This window comes from Epinephelus moara, chromosome 24, assembly GCF_006386435.1.
Source record: "Epinephelus moara isolate mb chromosome 24, YSFRI_EMoa_1.0, whole genome shotgun sequence".
In the NCBI taxonomy this organism is placed as follows: domain Eukaryota; kingdom Metazoa; phylum Chordata; class Actinopteri; order Perciformes; family Serranidae; genus Epinephelus; species Epinephelus moara.
Window position 1 is genome coordinate 49,713,342 of NC_065529.1, and position 22,405 is coordinate 49,735,746.

The 22,405-nt window shown below is 42.6% G+C and overlaps 2 protein-coding genes across 6 annotated transcripts in view; both read left to right on the top strand.

Moving 5' to 3' along the window:
• The window catches only part of LOC126385760 (nuclear factor 7, brain-like), a 410,666-nt gene that overhangs the window by 251,013 nt on the left and 137,248 nt on the right, over positions 1-22,405 (top strand). The gene's annotated exons all lie outside the window — the stretch shown is intronic.
• The window catches only part of fam83c (family with sequence similarity 83 member C), a 32,413-nt gene continuing 12,131 nt past the window's right edge, over positions 2,124-22,405 (top strand). Inside the window, exons 1-4 of one of the 3 annotated variants that reach the window (XM_050037675.1) lie at positions 2,126-2,657; positions 2,891-3,469; positions 12,203-12,370; positions 15,231-15,355. In XM_050037675.1, the coding sequence (XP_049893632.1) occupies positions 2,960-3,469; positions 12,203-12,370; positions 15,231-15,355 (803 nt within the window). In that variant the 5' untranslated portion in view covers positions 2,126-2,657; positions 2,891-2,959. Of the gene's footprint in view, positions 3,470-12,202; positions 12,371-15,230; positions 15,356-22,405 lie in introns of all 3 variants that reach the window. The other 2 variants (XM_050037676.1, XM_050037674.1) reach the window with 2 other exon arrangements.

A 22,405-nucleotide genomic window follows, 5' to 3' on the forward strand; every position in this document is an offset into this window, starting at 1 on the left:
TCCTCCTGCGTGCTGACGTGGGACGTATCCCACCTCTCACTGGCTGATGCTCTTTGTCAGTCGTGTCACACTTCTCCAGTTTTCTAGCATGCCAGATATCCAGTCCCAGTCACAGACGAGGGGGCGCCTTGCTCGTAGGCTTGTTCACATATGAGGACTTGTCGTGGCAGACTATCTGCCGACTCACCTCTGACCCGAGGTGGCTCTCAAGATCCTCTGCGACGTCAAAATCGAGGAATGTGAACTAGGCTTAAATTGTCAGTAGGTGTGAATGTGAGTGTGAGTGGCTGTCCCCCTGTGACCAGTAACAGGATAAGTGATTATGGAAAATGAATGAATGAACCCCCAGAACCCCAAAACCTGCAAGCGGGTTTAAAGGCATGTTTTCTTTAAAGATCTCTTGAATCTCACTGTTTATCATCGCCAGAAAGTGTGACATGTGGTTATTTATGATGGATAGAGGGTCAAGCGTTTTCCCCCAGTCACTCAGGGAGGCTCAATATTTGTAGCTCCAGTCATGATACTAGAAAAAAAGAAAAAAGAAATCACACTGCAGTCACTCCCCTGCTAAATGAAATTATTGTTATTAAAACATGGATGGACACTTTCTGCTTACAGGTCATGACTGATTCATTAACAATAGTACAGCCAGAATATTTGCATTAAAAAAAAAATAATTCGGTCTGCAAATCATGTTTATGTTTTGAATTTGTGTTTTGGCCTGTTGCGCCACCCACCGCCGTCTACCAGTCACACAGTCAGTAGAGTCTCAGCATCAGTTACAGTTACGACTGAGCTACAATGTCTGACAGTGCGACTAAACTCAAACGACCTCGTTATGATTCCCAAAAACGCCAAGACAAAACTCTAAACTCAAACGACCTCGTTATGATTCCCAAAAACGCCAAGACAAAACTCGAGGCAAAGCGAGGGTTTATATAGGAGATGCTTTTGAACGGTGGAGACGGTTGAAAGCGGAAGAATTTGAAATCGGATGTCGAAGTGGCTACTCTTCTCCTCGACAGGTAAGCTTTAGCCAAAGTTGGCTAACTAGCATCATAGCTAGACGGGGATGGACATTTCAAATACTTTCAACTGTTATTCATTTTCTTTTTTTTAAGATATTTTTTGGGCATTTTTAAGCCTTTAATTGATAGGACAGATGAGTGTGAAGGGGGGAGAGAGAGGGAGTGACATGCAGCAAAGGGCCACAGGCTGGAGTTGAACCCGGGCCGCTGCGGCAACAGCCTTGTACATGGGGCGCCTGCTCTACCACTAAGCCACCGACGCCCCAACTGTTATTCATTTTTGATCATACATTGTAGCCCATGTGCAGGTCATCGACCCGACTGATGTTTTTGAGAAACAAACGTTACCAGCACGGCAAGCAGCATTAGCAGTGTCCCGGTACATAGCATGAGCAGCCAGCTCCTCCTCAGCTGTATCCCGGCAGCAGCGTTAGCAGAAGAGAAGCCGGACTTGCTTGAACGGTCCGCTGAAAAACCGAAGATCAAGGACACGGCGACGCGGCCCTGCCACGGCAGCTGCCCACGGGCAAACAAATCAGTCTCCAGCATGCCGCTGTCCAGCAACCTCGAATCTGTAGGGGAGGGGGGGTGGACACGACTCGCAGCAGTATTTTGAATTTGAGCGCAGTAACTGTTTTGGCCACATTCTTACATTCAGCGCCTTTAAAATAACTAGTAACAAATAATCATTTATGGTGGAGGGAGGGTCATGGATATTCCACCAATCATTCAGAGAGGCTCCAGGAAAAATATTTGTAGCTTCAGGGACAAGATAAAAAAATAAAACAAATAATAGCAATAATAGTAATAATGATGATTATAATAATAAACGTCACACCCCAGCCTCCCCTCCTCTTCTGATTAGTAAAGAACAGTCCCTTAGCGGTCCAAAAGAAAGAGCAAAGTTTTCTATCTGGTTCCACAGCAGATCAGCTAAACATGCAAAACAGTTAAGTTAACTTTGAACCTGTTTATTGGTTAGATTTCATTCATTATCACATCAGCGCTTTGCATGAACATGCAAAACATGTGAAATCTGCTACAATCAAGTAAACAAATCAACATAATGAAGTTTCCAAAAATAAATTTACTTGGGTTTAAATTCATTCCGTTTTACTTTACTTATAATTAGTACAAATTTACAGGAAGGAAATGATTCTTGGGGGAAACTGTGGACCTGTGAAATAAAACATCATCATCAGCTGTGGAGATGAAATCCGAGCAGGTGCGCGGTGTCTCATGGGACTTTATTTTGAAACGTCCCCTCAGTGGACTGTCTGTTGTGAGCTGGTTGGCCTGACAACGGAGGAGGAGGGAGGAGCTTGTCCACTTAGGAGACCAATGACAGCACAGGTAGCAACAGGTGAGCAGAGAACACACACCTCACACACACACACACACACACACGGAAACACAGCGTGTAGGAAGAGGCGGCTGCGGAGCTGAGAGGCTCCTGGGACTGACTGCCTGCAGATCCTGTCTGACATGACGGGCAACTAGAGAAGCGAGGACCATTTCACCGCCTCGGAGGACAAACTACAGCACAGCCGCTTTGTTTGGATTATTACCGACATAATTGCCGAAAACAGATTAAATATCGCTCTGATAAGGACTCAGAGAGTGTGTGTGGTGAGTTAGTGTGACTTTACAGCTTTAATATATTTGCTGGAGGTGTGAAGTGTCGCAGCAGCCCTGCAGGTTCCTGTTTGTGCTGTATTTACATGGAGTTTTGACCTGGTGGTAGATTATTGATCTGCTGCCCTGTGGAGTCTTCCTCCTCCTCCTCATCTTCCTCCTTATGTGCAGTAATGGTTCTCCAGTCGGAAATAGTTTTGTCTGATTAGTGTCATTCCACACCACAGCCCACAGGAGGATTGTTCCGCTGTAATACGCAGGTTAATCCCTGAGCTGCTGCTGACTGCACAGGCACCATGATCAACTCGGAGGGCCTGCGGCCGGCCACGTCCGGCAGGAAGCCCCTGGGCAAGCTCGCCTCCCGGCTGGAGGAGGTGAAGAACCCGTGGCGGCATGTCTCCACGCTGGAGCTGAGCCACAACGAGGCGGCCCGGCTGGCGACGGACGCGCTGCTGGAGCACGGGGAGAAGGAGTACCGCAAGGTCCTGACCGAGGAGCGGGAGCTCAACTTTCTGTCCCCGCTGGAGATCCGCTACATCACCCAGCATGCGGCCAAAACATGCGGCTCCGAGAGCAACGGCATCGGCCCCAACGACCGGGACTTCGGGGACGGAGACGCCGTGTCCGAGCTCACCTCCGGGACTTACTTCCCCATGATGTCCGACGAGGAGCCGCCGATGCTGGAGCTCGGCTGGCCGGACACCCCGTCCAGGTACGGACCGTCGGAGACGCAGATCTACTTCCAGAGGGACAAGTCTCATAACGTCAAAGACCTCATCAGGTCCCTCATCAACAAAGCCAAAAAGGTGAGAGGACCCAGTGTGTATTTAGGATGTGTAGTTACAGTGTGTATCTGTGACCTCAGGGGCTCAGTCAGTAACTTATTACAGTGTGCGTTGATTTAACAAAAAGAAACAGGAGGCTGATTTTAAGGATAAGGAGAAAGAGTTGGAGGATATAGTACACCTGATATCAGACATCTGTATAACCTTACACTCAGACACTAATATATGCAAATGATGAGGGACTGTTCGTTACCTCTGAGGGGGGAGGGGTGGTGCAAAAAGGGGAGGCATGTCAAATAATTTTAAGCGCTGGGGAGGGACCTGTGTTTTTATTTCAGCTTTTTTGACCTACCTAGAAACCACTGACATTGCAGTCTGGTACTGACCCTATAAAGTTGTCATGTTTAATTCTGCATATAGAATTTAATGTGACAACAATCGTGGGAGCGAGACACTAAATAAATTAATTCAGAAAGGTGCAAAAGACAATTAAAAAAAAACCCTAATAAAAACAATACATAATTTAATTTAGTGTCTGTGAGCTGAACAAAAGAAACAGGAGGCTGATTTTAAGTGTAAAGGTTAATGGAGAGATAATAAATAGTTACCAAATGATTAGGGGCTGTTTGTTATTTATGAGGGGGGAGGGGTGGTGCAAAAAGGGGGAGGCATGTCGCTGGGGAGGGACTTTTTATTTCAGCTTTTTTTAAAAAGTATTTGGAAATAATGGACACCACTGATACTACAGTCTTGTAATACTGACCCTATATTATATATAGTTTACTTTTTTTGTAATTTTTTACAACTATTAAATTTATTTTATTTTGCGTATAACCTACGATCGATGTCACATTTAATTCTATATTTGAGAATTTAATGTGACATCAATTGTGGGTGAGACACAAAATAAAATAAATTAGAACGGTGCAATAGACAGTTGGAAAAAAATGAAAATAATACTCATAAAAACAGTATGTAAGTTATGATTTACAAATTGAATTAAAGAATTACAAAAAACAAAAGTTAACAGAATTACAGGACTGCAGTATCAGTGGTGTCTCTTTCTTTAATGTGTTCACACCAAACTCACATTGCATTTCTCTAGCCAGTTTGAACATTAGAATATTTTGTGTTGACTCGCTTCAATCGTGTCAATAACTCCGTCATACACGTGTGAAATCGCTGAATTGATGAATGAACCTCAACCAGTGCATCCTCGGCGTCATACGTCCCTGGAAGATTGCGCTGAAGTACGAAGTTTTCAAGTCTCGCGAATAAGCATATGACGCAAAATCGTGCTACTCACTTATTTAGCGCCGCTTAAGTCACGTATTTTGTGTCATTTGCGTCGCATCCATCTTGCCACCTGGCAGGAATTCATGTCTGATCGTAGCTTCACATTGACTTTACGTGTAATTCAAATTGTTTCATTTGCGCCTCGTTTGAACACAGTATAAAAAAGGTTATCATATCGCATAACATTTCTGAGCACACTGTCTTGGAGAATAGTGAATTTTCTCCAGAGTCAGATGGTGTACAAGGTCTTTAATCCGTCGCTTAAAGTTTGAAAGTTTTCCTTTCGTTGAAGCAGTATAAGGCGTAGAGCTAGAAGAGATAACAAGTAAGATGTTTCCTCAGATTTTGCAGGTTTGTAAGGCATGATTTCTTTAAAAATCACATAAATTACACCAGTTCTCTCAGCCAGACACTGTAAAAGTAGAAATTATCATTGGATTTTCAGATTTCCCACGGCCCTTGGACTCATCATGTGCGAGAACGCTTCCATCAGAAAAGAAAAACATTACCAAAGCAGAGTTTGAAATTATAATATTTCATTAGAATCAATTTATTCTACGCCTCATTTAAAATTTGGCCAAAACTAAACAAGTTGCAGGAAATTAACCAGCATGCACGACGACAGTGGAAAACCGAAGCCTTTTCAATACCAGGATTTTGTCTTCACCCCAGCCACCCTCCTGACAAGTAAAGAACAGTCCCTTCATGAATACACTTTGTGGAGCCTTTCTTGTTTAATCTTCTTTAAAGCCCATATTGGCCGAGCAGATTCATGTATATGAGTGATGACACCTAAATAAACACTAATCAATCTGTTAATCAACGGCAGAATAAAAGTCAAGCACACAGAGTTCTGTACTGAACACATTTTTGCAGTTGCAGACGCTCCTCAGCTAAAAGACTTTATACTGTAGTCTAAGCTGACAGAATCATTCACTAGATGTTGGATAAGAATGGCCTCAACAACAGTAGAGTGGTTAAATGTTCTGTCATCACTTTATGAGTTACTCCAGTTTATTATAGCAGTCAACAATGAAAGAAAAAATTTAAGAGTGAAATAGATTCTCCATCACTATTTATCAGTTTGTGCAGACGTAGCAACATTACAGTGCTCCCTTATTAACCATAGGATTTCTTTATGATGGTTTTTGCTCAGGAGGATGTGTGTGAATGTTTCTGTGTGTGTGTGCAAGGTGATTTTGCAACGTCTCAACTAATCTTGGAGCCAGTCGATGTCTGATGTGCAACTTAGACAAGTGTGAAATGGAAACATGAAGCCTCCAGTGTATGCACGTTGATCAATCAATCAATCAGTTGAAGAAACTTTATTCATATAACACCTGTGTTTAGGTCAGGACTTACAAGAGAGTATAAATATAAACCAGGAACATTTGAGACAAATGCACATGAGAAATCATAGAAGTGAAATAATAAAACTTATTTTATAACGTGAAAGAAGAGTGTTTTTAATTGTCTTTGCAGTGACACACAGGAGATGTCTTGTTTCCAGCAGTTAAACCTTTGACATGATACTAATGTCAATAAGGGACAAGAGTCCCAGTGTGTGTGTGTGTGTGTGTGTGTGTGTGTGTGTGTGTCCTCACACGTCATGGTAGTGTTGGTTTCCTGACAAACAACATGATAAAGAAATCATTAGGGTCTCTTACTGTCAGTTGGGTCTATTTTGTTTTTCACCGTTCCACCTGAGTGCCTTCATTCCTCCCTCCAGTGGTTTCCACTTGGTTTGCTTACAAACAAATGCAGCAGGCCCGAGCAGGTCCGTCTGCCTGCTGCTGTCGTGTTTGATCAGCTCTTATCTCTGAGCGCCAAGGCCGGCGGCCTGCTCTGTCACTCATTCAGCAGCTGACCTCGGGTCATGGATCGAAAAAGTTTGACTCTCTAATCGCTGGCTTTGTGAACATGGACGGATCCTGTCTCTCTTGAGTCACTTTGTGTCTCTGAGGAGCTTTTTTCTTTGTAGTCATTTTGCAGCCCAGTCACAAGAAGGAAATGTTGGCATTGTGTGTTTCTGCACAGCATGAATACGTTTCATTTACAAGACAAGAGATTTGACTTTGTCATCCGGAGGTGGAGCTGATGGTGTCACCCAGGGGAGACGACTGTCAGACTGCAGACCACTGTTCAAAACCAACAAACAGCCAAACCAGTCATGATACAGTGAGTCACCGCTGTGTTTCCAGCAGCTTTTTAGGCACAAAAAGTGGTTGTTTGTTGCAGACATTTCTCTGTGCCCCCAAACTGAGTAGTTAAATCCACAACATGATCTTTTCCTAAACAGAACCAAGTGGGTTTTGTGCCTAAAGCTGACGACACACTGAGCAGCGTGTTGTTGAAAAGTATCTGCTACATAGCGACATGAAAATGTCATGTATATGTGGTTTATAGACTGACCTGTGACTGGGCTGCATGTTGTGTTTCTCCGTAGTCATTTTATATCTCTGTGATCATTAGCTTCTCCATGTAGACGTTTTGTTTCTCTTTGTAGTTGTTTTGCACAACTTTCTGTAGTTGTTTTGTGTCTGTTAGTTGAGGTAGTTTCCAGCCTTTGGTTGTTATTTTGTATCTCCAGTAGTCGTCTCTTTTTGGTAGTTTGTGTCTCTTTGTACTTGTTTTGTGTCTTTGTGGATGTTGTGTCTTTCTGTACTTGTTTTGTGTGTGTCAGTTGTGGTAGTTTGCAGCCTTCGGTTGTTATTTTGTTTCTCTTTGTAGTCATTTTGTGTCTTTGTGGACATTTTGTGTCTTTGTGGACATTTTGTGTCTCTTTGTAGTTGTTTGCACAACTTTCTGTAGTTGTTCTGTGTCTGTTAGTTGTGGTAGTTTGCATCCTTTGGTTGTCATGTGTCTCTCTGTAGCTGTCTCTTTGTGGTAATTTCTTACTCTTTGTAGTCATTTTGTGTCTTTGTGGATGGTGTGTGTCTTTCTGTAGTTTTGTGTGTCAGCTGTGGTAGTTTGCAGCCTTTTGGTTATTTTGTACCTCGAGTAGTTGTCTCTTTTTCGTATTTGTGTCTCTTTGTATTCGTTTTGTGTTTTTGTGGACATTTTGTGTCGCTTTGTAGTTGTTTTGCACAACCTTCTGCAGTTGTTCTGTGTCTTATTGTGGTAGTTTGCATCTCTTGGTTATGATGATGTGTCTGTGTAGTTGTGTCTTTGTGGTAGTTTGTGTCTCTCTGTAGTTGTTTGCTTTACTGTCCGACACAATATGTCAACAGTCACTCCAAACAGAGGCTCTGACCCCGCTGGGGCCCCTCTGGGCCCCTGGTCCTGTGTCTGGTACACCCATTCAGTGCTCCCATCGTTGGGCTTGGCAGCCACTTTGGATTAATGGAACTAATGGATTTGAGTTATATGCACAGTTATCCACTCTGTGATCTGCAGCAGTTGGTTCACAAATTGTAACTCAGATTCTGAGTTCATGGAGAATGTTGGCAAATTGTCTCATGATCACTAAACTGACCACACAACAGCTAAATAAGCAACACAGCCGGTTTATTGGCAGACAGTCCTGCACACGCTGCATGAGTCACCTCTCCTCAGACACTTCCTCTTCTCTGTGTCTTGTTTTATATGCATGATGGCCGAGTCTGCCGACTCAAATATGAAACAGTTGTACCCACTATAAAAGACATTTGTACCTGTTCAGTCCCTCTGAGACATACTCTAGAAAATATAGAAATACAACAAGTTGGAGGAGCTGCTGTCTCTCAACATGGCAGCAAGGGACTGATCTTTACTTATCGGGGGGGTAGCTGGGGTTTGACTTCTGTTGTTTTACCCTCCCTACTGCTACAAATATTTTTCCTTGAGCCTTCCTGAGTGACTGGTGAAAATGCCTGACCCTCCCTCCACCATAAATGTGTTATTAGATTTTTAAAACTTACCCTTTGATGTTTGATAGTTCAGAGTTAAAAGTTGAAGACGAGACCCTGGAGATCCTGCACGCTGGTTAGTTTGTGGAGATGGTTCATTTCTGGCTAATTTTGAAACGACACATTGAATAGAGTGACTTTGATGTAGTTTTACTATTTCATGTTCAGATTTGCTTTTTTGTGACGGAAGCATTCGTCACACATAATGTGTCCAAATGTCATCGGAAATTTAAAAACCCAACGATAATTCCCGTTTTTACAGTTTCAGGCTATGATAAATGCAGCCTGTTCTCATTTCAAAGATGGTGATTAACTCCGCTTTGTCGGTAATTTCGGATACCTGATGCCACCATCTTTCATGGTGTTATGATACCCGCTGGATGGCGTCAGGTTGAAACACTGCTGATAACGACATATTGCAAGAAGCTGGAAAGTCCAGATAGGGCGGACGGGTAATGGAAGAAACAAAAGTGTTTTCTTTAAAGATCTGTGTTAAAATGAAAACACTGATGCAATGCAGATTTGCCATTTTTTCTGATGTCATGATGTGTTCAAAGACCGTCAAAAATGTGAAAATCAAATTATGATATCTGTGATAAATGGTGTAATTTGGGCAATTTAAAGAAAACAGCAGTGTTTTCTTTAAAGATCTGTGTTAAAATGATACAAAAAACAACCATTTAAATTTGTATTCCTCTCCCCAAGCCAAAATAAAAACCATAACTCCCTCTTCAGTGCTTAAAAGAATATTTGACCTGCCTCCCCCTTTGCACCACCCCTCCCCCCTCTTAAGTAACAAACAGTCACACTGAGCTCCTTCTCACATATTTGTGCAGAGTCAGCAGGTTTCAGATCAAATGACACTCTGTCTGACTGCAGCTCGTCAGTCAGTGGATACAGCTGATAAACAGCTGATAGCAGAGCTGCACATTTGTTCACTCTGCTCATCTGAAGTTCACTCGTTCACAAGATTAGAACAAAGAAGGAGCTTTGACTCCTGTTCTGTTTCATCAAGGTGTTTTCAGTGCAGTGAAGGAGACGCACAGTGAGGTCAACTGGCTTCAGCTTTCTTTCCACACCATCAGTCTGTAGCTCTGACAATATGCAGCACTCGCCTGATGGACAAACGTGTATTGTGCACCCAAGTAGATCTCTTAATTAATTTGTCTTTGCTGAGATGAAAATATTTCCTGTGTGCACCAACTGATCTCAAACTGATCAGTGCTGTCATTCAGATTTTCTTCTGTTGCTTGTTTTAAACAGAAAAACCTTTGACTAAAGAGTTAACTGCATCTGAAGTAGGGCTGAACAATATGTCAAAAATGTACCCTTACCGCGTTATCGTCTATCGCATGTTTTCCTGATATCGTGCAGCCCTAATCTCAAGTGCCTGCAATTGTTCTTAAGTATGTGTTATTCATGTGCACACAGGGGCGTAAATATAGACAGTGCAGGCAGTGTGATTGCACTGGGGCCCCTGGGGTGGAGGGGCCCGTAGAGAGAGCGAGCCCTTGCAAGATAAATGATTAAAAAAAAAAAAAGAATATTATGAATTTAAAAATGGTGCCATTTGCTATATATGTCCTTTTAAAGGGAAACCCTTCTGCGTCATGGTTTTATTAAATTTTTTTAAATAGTCAGTAGCTGTCAAAACAAAATTATATACTTTTTAAAAAAATATAAGCTATGAGATCGATAGATATACTTTAAAAAACTGTTCGATTAAATTCATTTCTTACTTTCTTTGATAGTTTTGTCAGACATGCAGTGATGATTGCTGGGTAATATGTATGTTGATGTTGTCCGATTTGTGTGAAGACAATACCTGCACAATAGCGTGCACTAGAGTCAGTCATGGAGGTGTGCACTGCGGCCCGTCATAACTTCCTTACACCAGTGTTTGCACGCCTGTGTGCATATGGCCGTGAGCATGAATATGTCTCTACATTTGCAGTCAAACTCATTCTTGGTGTGTGTGTGTTATATTAGACTTACATAATGCTGCCCGAAGGTACCTTTCATTTCTTTCCAATGCATGTGACTGAGTTTACTTGTTCAGTGAGATGTTTGCTGTTCATGTTAAATCTCTAGTTTCCTCCAGGAGCTCAAAGAGCCTGGTTTTAACACAAGCCAGTTTTTATTTGGTAGTCTGATTACTTGCAAATTTGTACCATTAAAGTAAAACATCTGTCAGGTCCTGCACTGTTGCAGCCAGGAACTTTTTGCACCTGGACCCCAGAACAGGTTAAACTTGTTCTTCACTAACAAGTTGTTACTTTGAAGCTTTAATTACAGGGTTTATAACTCAGTGATTTATTTGTTGCGGCCCACAATAATATCAGCGTTCACCGCCACATTTTTGGAGTTGGACCGTTCAGTCAGAGCACTGTTGGAACATTCGACACTGTACGCCATACCCTACACTGTAGCCTGACGTGCACCTCCCCAGAAATGTAACTACGTGTCGGGGCGACGCAGACTTCCTGTCTGTCTCTGTAAGCTGAAACCATTTCCCTCAGTGGAAACAAAGCTTTGATTTACTTTAATTTCACAGATAAGAAACAATAAATTGTGAAGACAATAAACTCTCCACAAAAATAACATTTTAAGTCTTGTGTGTGATTTATCCTGACTTCATATGAGCAGAGGAAATATGCGCTAGTCGCTAATTTATACAATGTAAAATGCCATAGGCTTGTGCTAATAACGTTAGCATGTTGTACTTGTTTGGAAAACATGTTTAGTATAAGACAGTTGTTTTGTCAGTGAACCTTGTGAGTTGTAATGGAGCTGAATTTTGTAACTTTACCTTTGTTAAATGTTGCTGTTGTCCCTGGCTTCATATAAGTAGAGCAAATCTCCACTAGCTACTAAGCTAATTTATACAATGTAAAATGCCATAGGCTTGTGCTAATAACATTAGCATGTTGTCTTGTTGACAAGTGTTTGTGAATGCTGCGAGCTATAGTGAAGCTGATTTGTGTACTTGTGTTTGAAATTGTTGCTGTTAAGCCATGTTTAATGTGTGTTTAATGTGTGTTTAATGTGTGTTTAATGTGTGTTTTGAATCAACTCAACTTTACAGCACTTCACAGAAACTCTGCCACCAACTAGTGTTTTGGAGGTGTAACTGCAGAGTGACACAGACACACCACCACACAAGTAGCCTATAAATGCTCACAACGGTGTAGGCCACGTGCAAAGGCTCTGCATAGAGCTGACACACAAGTACAAATAAATGAGCATGAATGAACCCTAACAGCCCCAAACGCCCAACATGTTCAATCAGCAGTGACGTAAAACCAAAAAGTATCATCCTCTCACATTTAAGAGGCTGGAACCAGAGGATGTGGGGCAGTAAAAGTGTCTGTCAGATCATTTTTCTCATCAGCTGCAGTGGTTTGCTCCTGTTTCCACAGGAGCCCACTGAGGCATTCACACGCAGTCTGACAGTGAAGTTTTTGCTGAATCATGACTGTGAATCAGACCTGTAAACCCGACAGTGTTCGTGCTGTGCCAAGAAGAGGCCCACACTCATGCTAACGTCTCCCATGTCTCCCTGCTCCTCCAGGTGATCGCGCTGGTGATGGACGTGTTTACAGACGTGGACCTGCTGTGTGATCTCATGGAGGCGTCCAACAAGCGCAGAGTCCCCGTCTACATCCTGCTGGACGAGAAAAACCTCGACTACTTCACAGACATGTGTGCTGCACTCGACATTCAGAATTCACACATGAGTGTAAGTACTGAGTTTCACTTGTGTAACTTCTCATGCAGAGAACTTTTCTAGAGACGAGGACACAGTGTTCACACTGACTGAGTTAAGCCTCAGGTGCAGAGACAGGAAAGATCTGATAAATTTCTGTCTAAACAACTTTATGCAACCCAACTGCCAGAAGAATGTTGGCACTGTACATTCATGCAAACCACAGATAAGTTACATTTGCGTGTTATTATGTGAAAGTTTCCCATACATTCATTTATTTGTGGTGTCCCATCACAATTAAAACGTCTGCCGCCACAAATGGATTTGCTATTTATGGAGCTGAACGTGCATCAGGAGTGTGTCTGTTCAGTCATGTTTAGCACCACACTGTCGGGGCTCAGAGCACACCCGGGGCAGAGACAGAGAGGTAAAACGTCAGGCACATTAAAAGTGAAACTTAACCGTTCATTGTGCTGGGTCGAAAAGTTTGCATTCACTCGCAGCAGCTGCTCCTCTCGGATCTGATCAGCTGTGACGGCTCAACAAATCAATTACTTCAATTCAATTTATATATAATAGAACTTTATTTATTCCACATTAAATTCTTGTGCCAGAGAATGCTTCAGTTACAGCAAATTACAGTAACAACAATTAACGTTCACAAACTAGGAGCAACCAGGACAACCAGTGGGTTCCCCAGGTCAGGGTCACACACTGGGCATAGTGTTTAAAACAATAGAGAATTAAGTATCAGTCGAAATATTCAAAAAACATACAAGATATAAAGTGTTTAAGGGGCAAAAAGCAAAACACAGTGGCTAATAGAGTAACAGCAGGAGTGGGACTCAAACAATAGTTACTAAAATTACTAAAATGTTAATCAACATTATATTGTTTATGATTGTTACCTGCTTTGCTCAAAGTTCAAAGCCAGCATCTGTGATGGCATGGAGGTGTGTTAGTGCCCATGGCATCATGGGTAACTTCACATCTGTGAAGGCTCCATGAATGCTGAAAGGTACATACAGGTTTTGGAGCAACATATGCTGCCATCCAGACGACGTCTTTCTCAGGACGTCCCGTCTTATTCCAGCGAGACACTGAGACACATTGTGCACGTGTTCCAGCAGCGTGGCTTTGTAGTGACAGAGTGCAGGAACCAGACCGACCTGCCTGTGTATTTATTTAAAAAGCATTAAATATTCTGTCTGTGACTGAAGAAGGGTTTGCAAATCATTGCATTCTGTTTTTATTTATTTTTTACACAGCGTCCCAACTTTTGTAGAACTGCTGTTACATTTTGCACCCTCAGCAGTATATATCTGTCTCTACACTCAACCTCTAGAAGTCACAGTGGAGTGTTAGAGAAGAGGAATGAAGAGTGTAACATGTAGCAGGATTTTACAGTAGGACGTGTACAGTATCCTCCTGTCTGTCTGTCTGCTCCTTCATTCATTACATTTCAACCTTTTGGTGTTTGTTAACTATGTGAGGTGTGACTTAAAAATTGAAGTCACTTCTCACAGAGTTAATTTTCTTATCCTTGTGGCTGAGGACTGAGTGACTGAGGGAGACGGACTCTCAGACTTCAGATGTTGGAGTGTTTTTGAACTCATCAGAAAGGAGAGTTTAATAACACTGTGTTCTCACAGCATCACCACACAACAGTCGTGTTCTCAACAGGTGACAGTGATTAATCATCCGTCCCATGCAAACGTTAAGTCTCTGCATGTTGATTTTAATAGTGTGCAGAAATTACCTGAAACCAAATGATGACTGAATGGAAGGAAATAATTCAAAGCAACTTAAATCTACCTGAGTGGAGGACACTCTGTTCTGACATTCACACGCTTCGCTTGCTTCCCACCTTGCTGTCTTTCAGGCTGCTTTCACACCTGCCCTGTTTGGTTCAGTTCAATCAAACTCAAATTGTTTGCCCCCTCAGTGCGGTTCATTTGGGCAGGTGTGGACACAGCAATCGTACTCGGGTGTGCACCACCAGCTTTGACTTGAAAGTGGTCAGAGCCAGGGCTTTTCTTACACACTGAAAATGAACAAAAATTTGATTTGATCTGGATCGTACAATAAGGCTTGTGTGCTTTGTTCTTTCAGCAGCCCTTTTTATACTGCCTCTTCAAGGTGGGAATTCCACACGGTTTGCCACCTGGCTGTTCTGTATAAAAGGTACAGTCTCAGAATAGGGGGACAGAGTTGTCTCACCTTGAAGCAGGCATCACAGGTCATAATGGTGTCCGAACAATGTCTGTATGAATGGGACAGCCGGCAGGACAGCATCATGTGTGTAGCATGTGTGTGACATTTTGACAACATGAGAAAATCACCTGAAAATAAGAGCTGTTGTATTTGGTTAGCTTAGAATGAGCTGTTTATACCTGCACAGGGAGCAGGTCACTGTTCATGGAGGTTGCCATGTTCACTGCCATGTTGTGTTTTGTGTCACCGCCACAGTGGCCCAGAATGGACAAACCAAACACTGGCTCCAGACAGGGCCATTTGCGTTTTTGCGTAAGGTGCTGTTGGAAGAAGCCGCTCTGTGACGAGCAGAATCAGTTAAACAATAATTTCTTAATGCGAAACAGTTTCATTCCGTGTTTTTACTGGTTTAAATCAGCTGATCTGTTTGTTTTGGAGAGGAGGAGACCTCTGTGGATAATTTAGCTCCTGAACAGTGAACACTGAAGGAATTCTAACCAGGAGATGTTTCAGCTGGTTGTAATCTGCAGTCCTCGCTGCTTGATGCCATGGGATCCTCCTAAATCTGACACACCGGACCCTTAAATGTAACTGAAACACTGTGTTTGTTCTGTGAGCTTCTGTGTGTGTGTGTGTGTGTGTTCGTGTGTCTAACCGTAAAATGTGTGTCTGTCTGCAGAACATGCGAGTCCGCAGAATGTGTGGGGACACGTACTGCACCAAGAGCGGCAAGAAATTCACCGGCCAGGTCCTGGAGAAGTTTATGATCATTGACTGTGAAGAGGTCATCGCCGGGTCATACAGGTTAGCAACACACATACACATACACACACACACACACACACACACATACACACACACACACACACAATCAATCATTAAGCATTTACTTAACCCCTTCACTCGCTTCTTTTGAGCTCGTCTCTTTAAACCCACCACTCCTGTGACATTAACGTGGACTTTAAAGGATTAACTACATAAACAGAGGGCGTGTGTGCAGACATTAATCACTGTCGCCAATCCAGCAGGAGCGGCTATGTTGTGAGGTGATTTTGGCGTAGTGACCACACACTGCAGCGTCATGTGACACACACCAGCCTTTTCCTCATACACAATCATTAGGAAAAGAACGTCTGTAAAACAAAGACACAAACAAGGAATACATTTTTCTGATCGTTATTCTGCTCCAAAGCAGAATAATGGCACGTCTCTGAACTTACTCTGGACTCTGCTTTGTCACTTTATGACCCACCTGTCTGAAACCTGCAGTATCTTTTTAACAAGCTTACCCGAAGCGCCCGAATGCATCACTAGTTCGTACAGATCAGGGTCGTTATTTCGCTCCTTTGCTTCCCTGTTCAGCTCAAACAAACTATCGGCTTCTCTTGTAGGTGATGTTGCACTCACTCTTTGACTGGTCCATTCTTGTGTTTTGTCTCTGTTGAGGAAGCATGTCCTAAAATACGGATGCTACTAGACTCACAAGTCAGTCTTTAGACGCTTTGCTTAACTAAAGACTGATGACTTTCTCCCTGATTTTGTGTTTAGATGGGCGGATACAATTTCAATTTCAATAAAAAACTCCCTACGTTGCAGAACCAATAGTAAATCCGCAGGGCGGTTCTTTGGTGGCTCGCTGAACTCCTGTGCTCGTAAACATAGTCTGACTGCGTTAAAAGTTTTAAACAAAGTCGCTGTAAGTCCTTCATTTCCACAATCTTGTGGACTGAGCACACGTTTGATAAAATGGAGTTAAATCTCTCGGCATCCATTTTCAAGCTCTCTGTGTGTTTGTGTCCTTGCGGACGAGAAAAGGGGGAGTGCACATTTCCGGGAGGGCGTGTCCTTTTCAAAAATGCAAGAGGTGTTGCTTTGTTGCCGGGCGTTTTCTCTGGTGTGTTAAACACACTTTAGAAAGGAGTGTCCCCAGACTATCAGAAGGCGGAGATCTCTGATTGTCTGGTGGCGAGACTAGGATGCTACTACCAAGAATGCAACGTGCCATTGCGCTGTTGCCTTCTCTGTTGAGTTGCGTTCTGGGAAATGTAGGTTCCAGTGTTTTTGGAGTTTGACTTACACTAGAGATTAGAGGTCAGGGGCCGGTTACCTAAAGCACTGCTCTGGCGTTTGAGCGCGCCTGCCGCATGTCTGCATTGAAAACAATGAATTTGAGGGCGCAAAAAACGCGGCACGTGTACTGCCCCTAATTTTCCTCCTTAAGTATGACACTTAAGGTTTAGTTTTTACCTTAGCTGAGGATGTTACTTTGAGGTGTTGCACAGAATCTCTTAAAAGGTACCTTAGTTAAGGAAAGATGTTAAGGCATTGGCTGCACTGAAAGAGATTTTACAATAGTAAAATTTGACTGTTTCCACGGAGACCATTTGTTTGCTTGAGTGTGTGCTTGTGATAGCCCAGCCTACCTGTTGTCCTCTCACAAAGTTCACCTGATAGTAAAAAAAATGTCAGAAGAGGAAGCGAAAAAAATTGGTGGGAGGAAGAAAAAAGTCAGACTTCTAGAGGATCCAACTAAAGAAAGAACAAACTGAAAAGTAAATCTGATCCGAAGATAAGAGCAAACATGAAACAATGAACGTGGGAGGAAATTGCAGCATTTGGATTGAAATTTCACGGCAGTGTTTGCAGACGGGTGAGGGCGTTTGAAACCAGGTAAATGACGCTGCCCACCCTCGACTTGTTCATGAAATGCCTCCCCAATAACTGATTGGAAAGATCCTGCTGCATAAAACCACAGAGCAGTCACTTAGTGTGCCAAGGCTGGAAGAGCTCAGCTTCAGAAAGTTGAGTGATCCAACTTCAGATGTTGAGTCAAATCATAAACTGACCTCCAGCAAAACCAATCGGTCCTCCCAGTCATGGAACACTCAACAGTTTAACAAACTTTTACTTAGAGTTAGAGTTTAAAATATATCCTTAAAGTTTTGTGCAACGGATTTTATTTAAAGGAAACCTTAAAACCTTAGCTTGAGGTGCTTTGTGCGACCGGCCCCAGGACGTCCCGGCCTCTGCTGCATCAGTTTTGACCATCTTTGTTTTCCTCCGTCTCCTTCATGTCCTGCAACTTGCAGGAAATGTGATAGTAAATTGACTTGAAACACACATGACGGTGGGGAGGTGATGTCGATCAGTGTAACTGTGAGGATGTCTATAATTTGCATAATGCCGCAGTAATTTAAGAAGAAGAAAAAAAGGATCACAGATTGCTGATCTGTATCTATAAGAAGACGTGTAGGTGGACTCGTCAGGCGGAGACACTCAGACAGTCGATACAGCACATATGAACAAAGATGAAGGTGTTTAACGACAGCAGAGTCTGTGAACTGCTCATGATCAGCATTCTGACATTTACTTTGCATGTTTCCTGATAAGCAGGACTGTCAGCGAGTAACAGGAGGAGGTCAGCTGAGCTCAGAGGCCATCATGAGTTTTCAAATGTGTGTGTGTGTGTGTGTGTGTGTGTGTGTGTGTGTGTGTGTGTGTGTGTGTAAACTGTGTAACAATGCCCGTGTTGTGCGGCAAAGTGGCCGCGCTGCCGACAGCGAGGAGCTGTTGATGGTATTTGAAACTGTTATGAGAATACCTGAGTAATGACTGTAATTACAGCTACACGCTCAACAAGTTAATGAGACGGAGGGCCTGAACAGCAGGAGACTGCAGAGGAATGTTTATTGAGCGCACATTTAATCACACAGGAAAAGACAGGACTTTCAACTTTAAGATTTAATGTCACTCTCATTCATTTTTTCTACGTGTCTGTCGCTCGTACTCGGCCTTTTGTGTCACTCAGGTTTCTTTAACTCTTTGCAGTGTGTGTCAGATTTCAGTACTGCTGGAAAATTATTAGATGCCCATCTAAAGCTGCAACTGATGATTATTTTTATTATCAAATAATGCTGCTGGTTATTTTTTGATAAATATCTTTGTCAGTAAAATTTTAGAAAACAGTGAAAGATGCCCGTTAAAATTCCCCACAGCCCAAAGAGATGTGTTCATATCACTCTTTTTATCATTGTATCATCATATATGACAAACAAAAGCATCAATTCCTCAAAATAAATGATTAATTGATTATCAGAATAGTTTGTCAATCAACCAGGGATGCATTTGTGGAATTCTGGGCCAATACTGATACTGGTGTTTAAAATAACAATTTGGACGACAGCTGACGCCGATGTTGTTTAGTTGATTTTTTTTTTTCTGATGTTATTTATTCATCCTGTTGTGCCAAGGAAACACAGAAATCTTTATTATGAAAAAGAAATTGTTTTTAAGTAATTAACCCTTTCATTACACCACCTTTGAATGAGCACAAATTCAGTCATACCCATTTTAATACATGACTTTTACTATAAATGTCTTTTACATGAAAAGCATTTTTTAAATAACTGCTTCAAACGCCTCTTTACAAAATGTAACATATTATAATTCCCTCTCTAATATCTGTTTTACATTACTGTGAAAACATCTCCCTCAAACAGCTGGATTTATTCATTCATTCATAAGTTTTTCACCAAAAACTACATTTCACAAGATTACATGTGAACACATCATTAGAACGTTATAATTTACCTTCGCCCAATACTTATTTCCACTGAACAGAGCTTGAACGCATCATAACGTAACTCAGTATAACCTCTGTGAGCTGTTAGTTGCGGCCACCTGCTGCTAACAGCTAATAGCTAACGTTAATCAGCTCTCCTCCTGCTGATGTCAACACAGATTTGTTGTTCACAGTGGAGCATTATCAGGGAAACTAACAGGTGCGTCCTCTGACGTGATGATAGTGACTTTATTGCGTCCTGTCATCCCGAAGATGTCCTGGAAAAGAAAATGTGTTTGTCTCGAACATGTTTTTATTGTTCCCAGGACGACAGGATGATGTTAGTCTGGAGCTCTGCTTTTAAGCCTGCACAAAATCAAAGTGACACAACAGGAAAACATCGGGCAGTGCTGTTGGTGAATGTCATCCTATCTGTTGATTGGCTGATGGCTGCTGACCAGGCGAATATTTACTGATACTGAAATCATTGAATCTCTACGATCAACTTTTCCATTAACTGATCGTTTGATGTTACTTTTTCATCTCAGATCATTTTGTTTTACCATTTGCTTTTACTCCCACAGGGAGAAGTGTGTGTGTGTGTGTGTGTGTGTGTGTGTGTGTGTGTGTGTGTGTGTGTGTGTGTGTTTGGACAAACAGAGCTGTGAAACTGCTGATTTTAACAACTTTAATGTCGTGATTCTACCTGCTGCCTCAGTTAACACACCTGAGGTTGTTCTGTCATTAATGGGACACTGTTAGTTTTGTTTGACTTCATAAAATACATTTACTATGTGACATTTGAAGATCGACTCTTTTGTTAAGTGTGAACTTCTGGAGCTTCTTGTGGAGATTTGTGGAGCCCATCTGTGCTGTCTGGCTGCAGCGAACTGGTAACTGTGTCTGACCAACAAACAATGAGCAAGATATCACTATGATTTTATACAGTTAGGAGAGTGCACGTTTAAGCTGCTTGAGACTGACATAGACCCTTTATGAGCCGATGTCACGATGACGTCATGTTATCAGCTGGAGGTGCAGCTGCCTCTCCCCCACAGGGCTGTAGGCTCCATAGGAGTGTTAAAATGTGTTTGTCTTGTTGTGTTATTGGGAGCCAGAATAGAAGGAGTCATGGCTCAAAACCAGCCGCCACTGCCCGTCAACAAAAACAAAGACAACTATGGTTAAATGTGATAAGACCAAAGGACTGGACGGAGGCCATCATCAAAAATGCTCACATGTGCAGCGCACACTTCATATCAGGTTAGGGAAAAAGTATTTCCTGTTGTAGGGATGAATAAGGTTATGTGTATTAAGGGTTATCATGTCCACCTCATCAGAAACTGGGGAGGGATTAAGAGGAATATTGGATTTCTCTGGAACGCTAACTTTTTAGCACATTAGCTAACGTTAGCTTCCATAGCAAAACAAACAAGTGTGGTCCTCCTTTGTAAGATTGGCTTCCTGTGACATCATCCATCCACTGAGTGAGAGCATACGGGTCGGCCAGTCTGGTCCCGTTGGTCAGTGTTTACTTATTCAAGTAACACTGGCGGTCCCGGAGAGTGAGTGACCTGACATGGTGCGTTGGTAAATTCAGTCTGACGCTCTACACTAAAATGAGAGCCCTGTTGGTGGAAGAAACGCAGCGTTATATTTCTACATGAATGAACCAACGGTTAAGTTAATCACACATTCACTCCGCTCGGCGCTCTGCTGCTCCGTCTCCACAGACAGAGTGTCCAGAGTGCGCTCTGCCACTCTGAGAGTGCGCTGCTCTGGATAACCCAACGCTACATTCAGACAGCGCTCCAGTTTGTGTCAGAGTGCGCTCCCACACTCACAATGAGTGTTTCTGAACGCACCACTCACATCATTTTCCTCCATTGTCTATAACAAGAACAAGAACTTGCTAGCTAACGCTAGCTAATGTCTGTGGATAACTGTTTTGCCTCCAGCTTAGCCCCGCCCACCAAAAAACTGTCACACTGTTTATTAACAGTTAAAGGGTCTGTTAGAAAGATGTAAGAGGTCACAATTAGCTGAGGTGCAGCTGGTAAGGCCCAGACACTCCAAACCAACATCAAAGAACTAGTGTCGATGAAGGCCGACTATTGCATCGCCTCATGTCGCCTAAGTCTCGGCCATAAAGTTGCACTTGAACACACCACAAAGGCTACAGCCAAAGATTTGTTTCAATTTCACATCCTCTTGACTTTAGACGTTTGTTTATGTTCCTCACTTCTGTTTCTCTTCTCTCACACTGAGTTGAACTGTAACTAAGGGGGCGGGACTTAGAATCAGTCAATTACTAGACCAACCAGCAGCTTACATTAACAATGACGTGTAAAATTCAGTTCATAGTTCATATCAACACATTCTTTCATATTTGTACCATCAGTCAGCGGATTCAGGTGTCACCACCTGCGCACCTTTAATCCACTCTTTGTTTCGCCTCCACAGCTCATCTTCTTCCTCTTCTTCCTTGTTGTGTCAACTTTTGTCCGGTCAAGTTGTTTTCTGATTAGTTTATTTTCTCCTGGCACAGTATGTCAGATTTGGCCCGATGGCTGCTGCTGAGTGATTTCACTCGTAAACTAAGTGTGGCTTCAGGTGTTAGGCAACCGAATGGGTCGAGTCAGGCATCAAACCTGCTGGCTGTGGAATGAAGGGTGAGGTCTGGAGAGGTGCCAGGTGGCTCAGTGGAGGCAGTGTTGTCTTATCACCTGAGCACACCTCTGCCTCCCTCCTACACGATCTTCAAACGTCCTCATCGCTCTGATATTAAAACCTATAAAGATGTTGATTCGATCTTTGATACCAGGGGAGTGCCGTTATGGTGTGATACGTTCAGGACTGATTAGTGTGTTTGACAAGCAAATAATAAAAGTGATTCATTGATAATAAGCAGATAATGCTCGCTGATATCTGTTAATGCAAACAAGAAAGAAACAATTCTTCATATTTTTACAGAGATAATACCAACAAACATACGTGGCGGGCGTAGTCTTTGGGCTTAACTTCAGCTCCTCTTGCTCAGTGTTTACATACAAGCACTATAGCAGGGGTGGCCAACCAGTCAGAGACTAAGAGCCACACAAATTACTGTGGTACTACAAAGAGCCACATCATACACGTGTGCTTACAAACGCACTCCCTCTCTCACACAAACACTAAATGACATAAAATCAAAATCCATACATTTCCAGTTTTCAAAGCCAGATTCATTTATCTCACACACAAATGAATAACCATGAATAGAGATACACACAAACACAGTCTCTCCCTCTCAT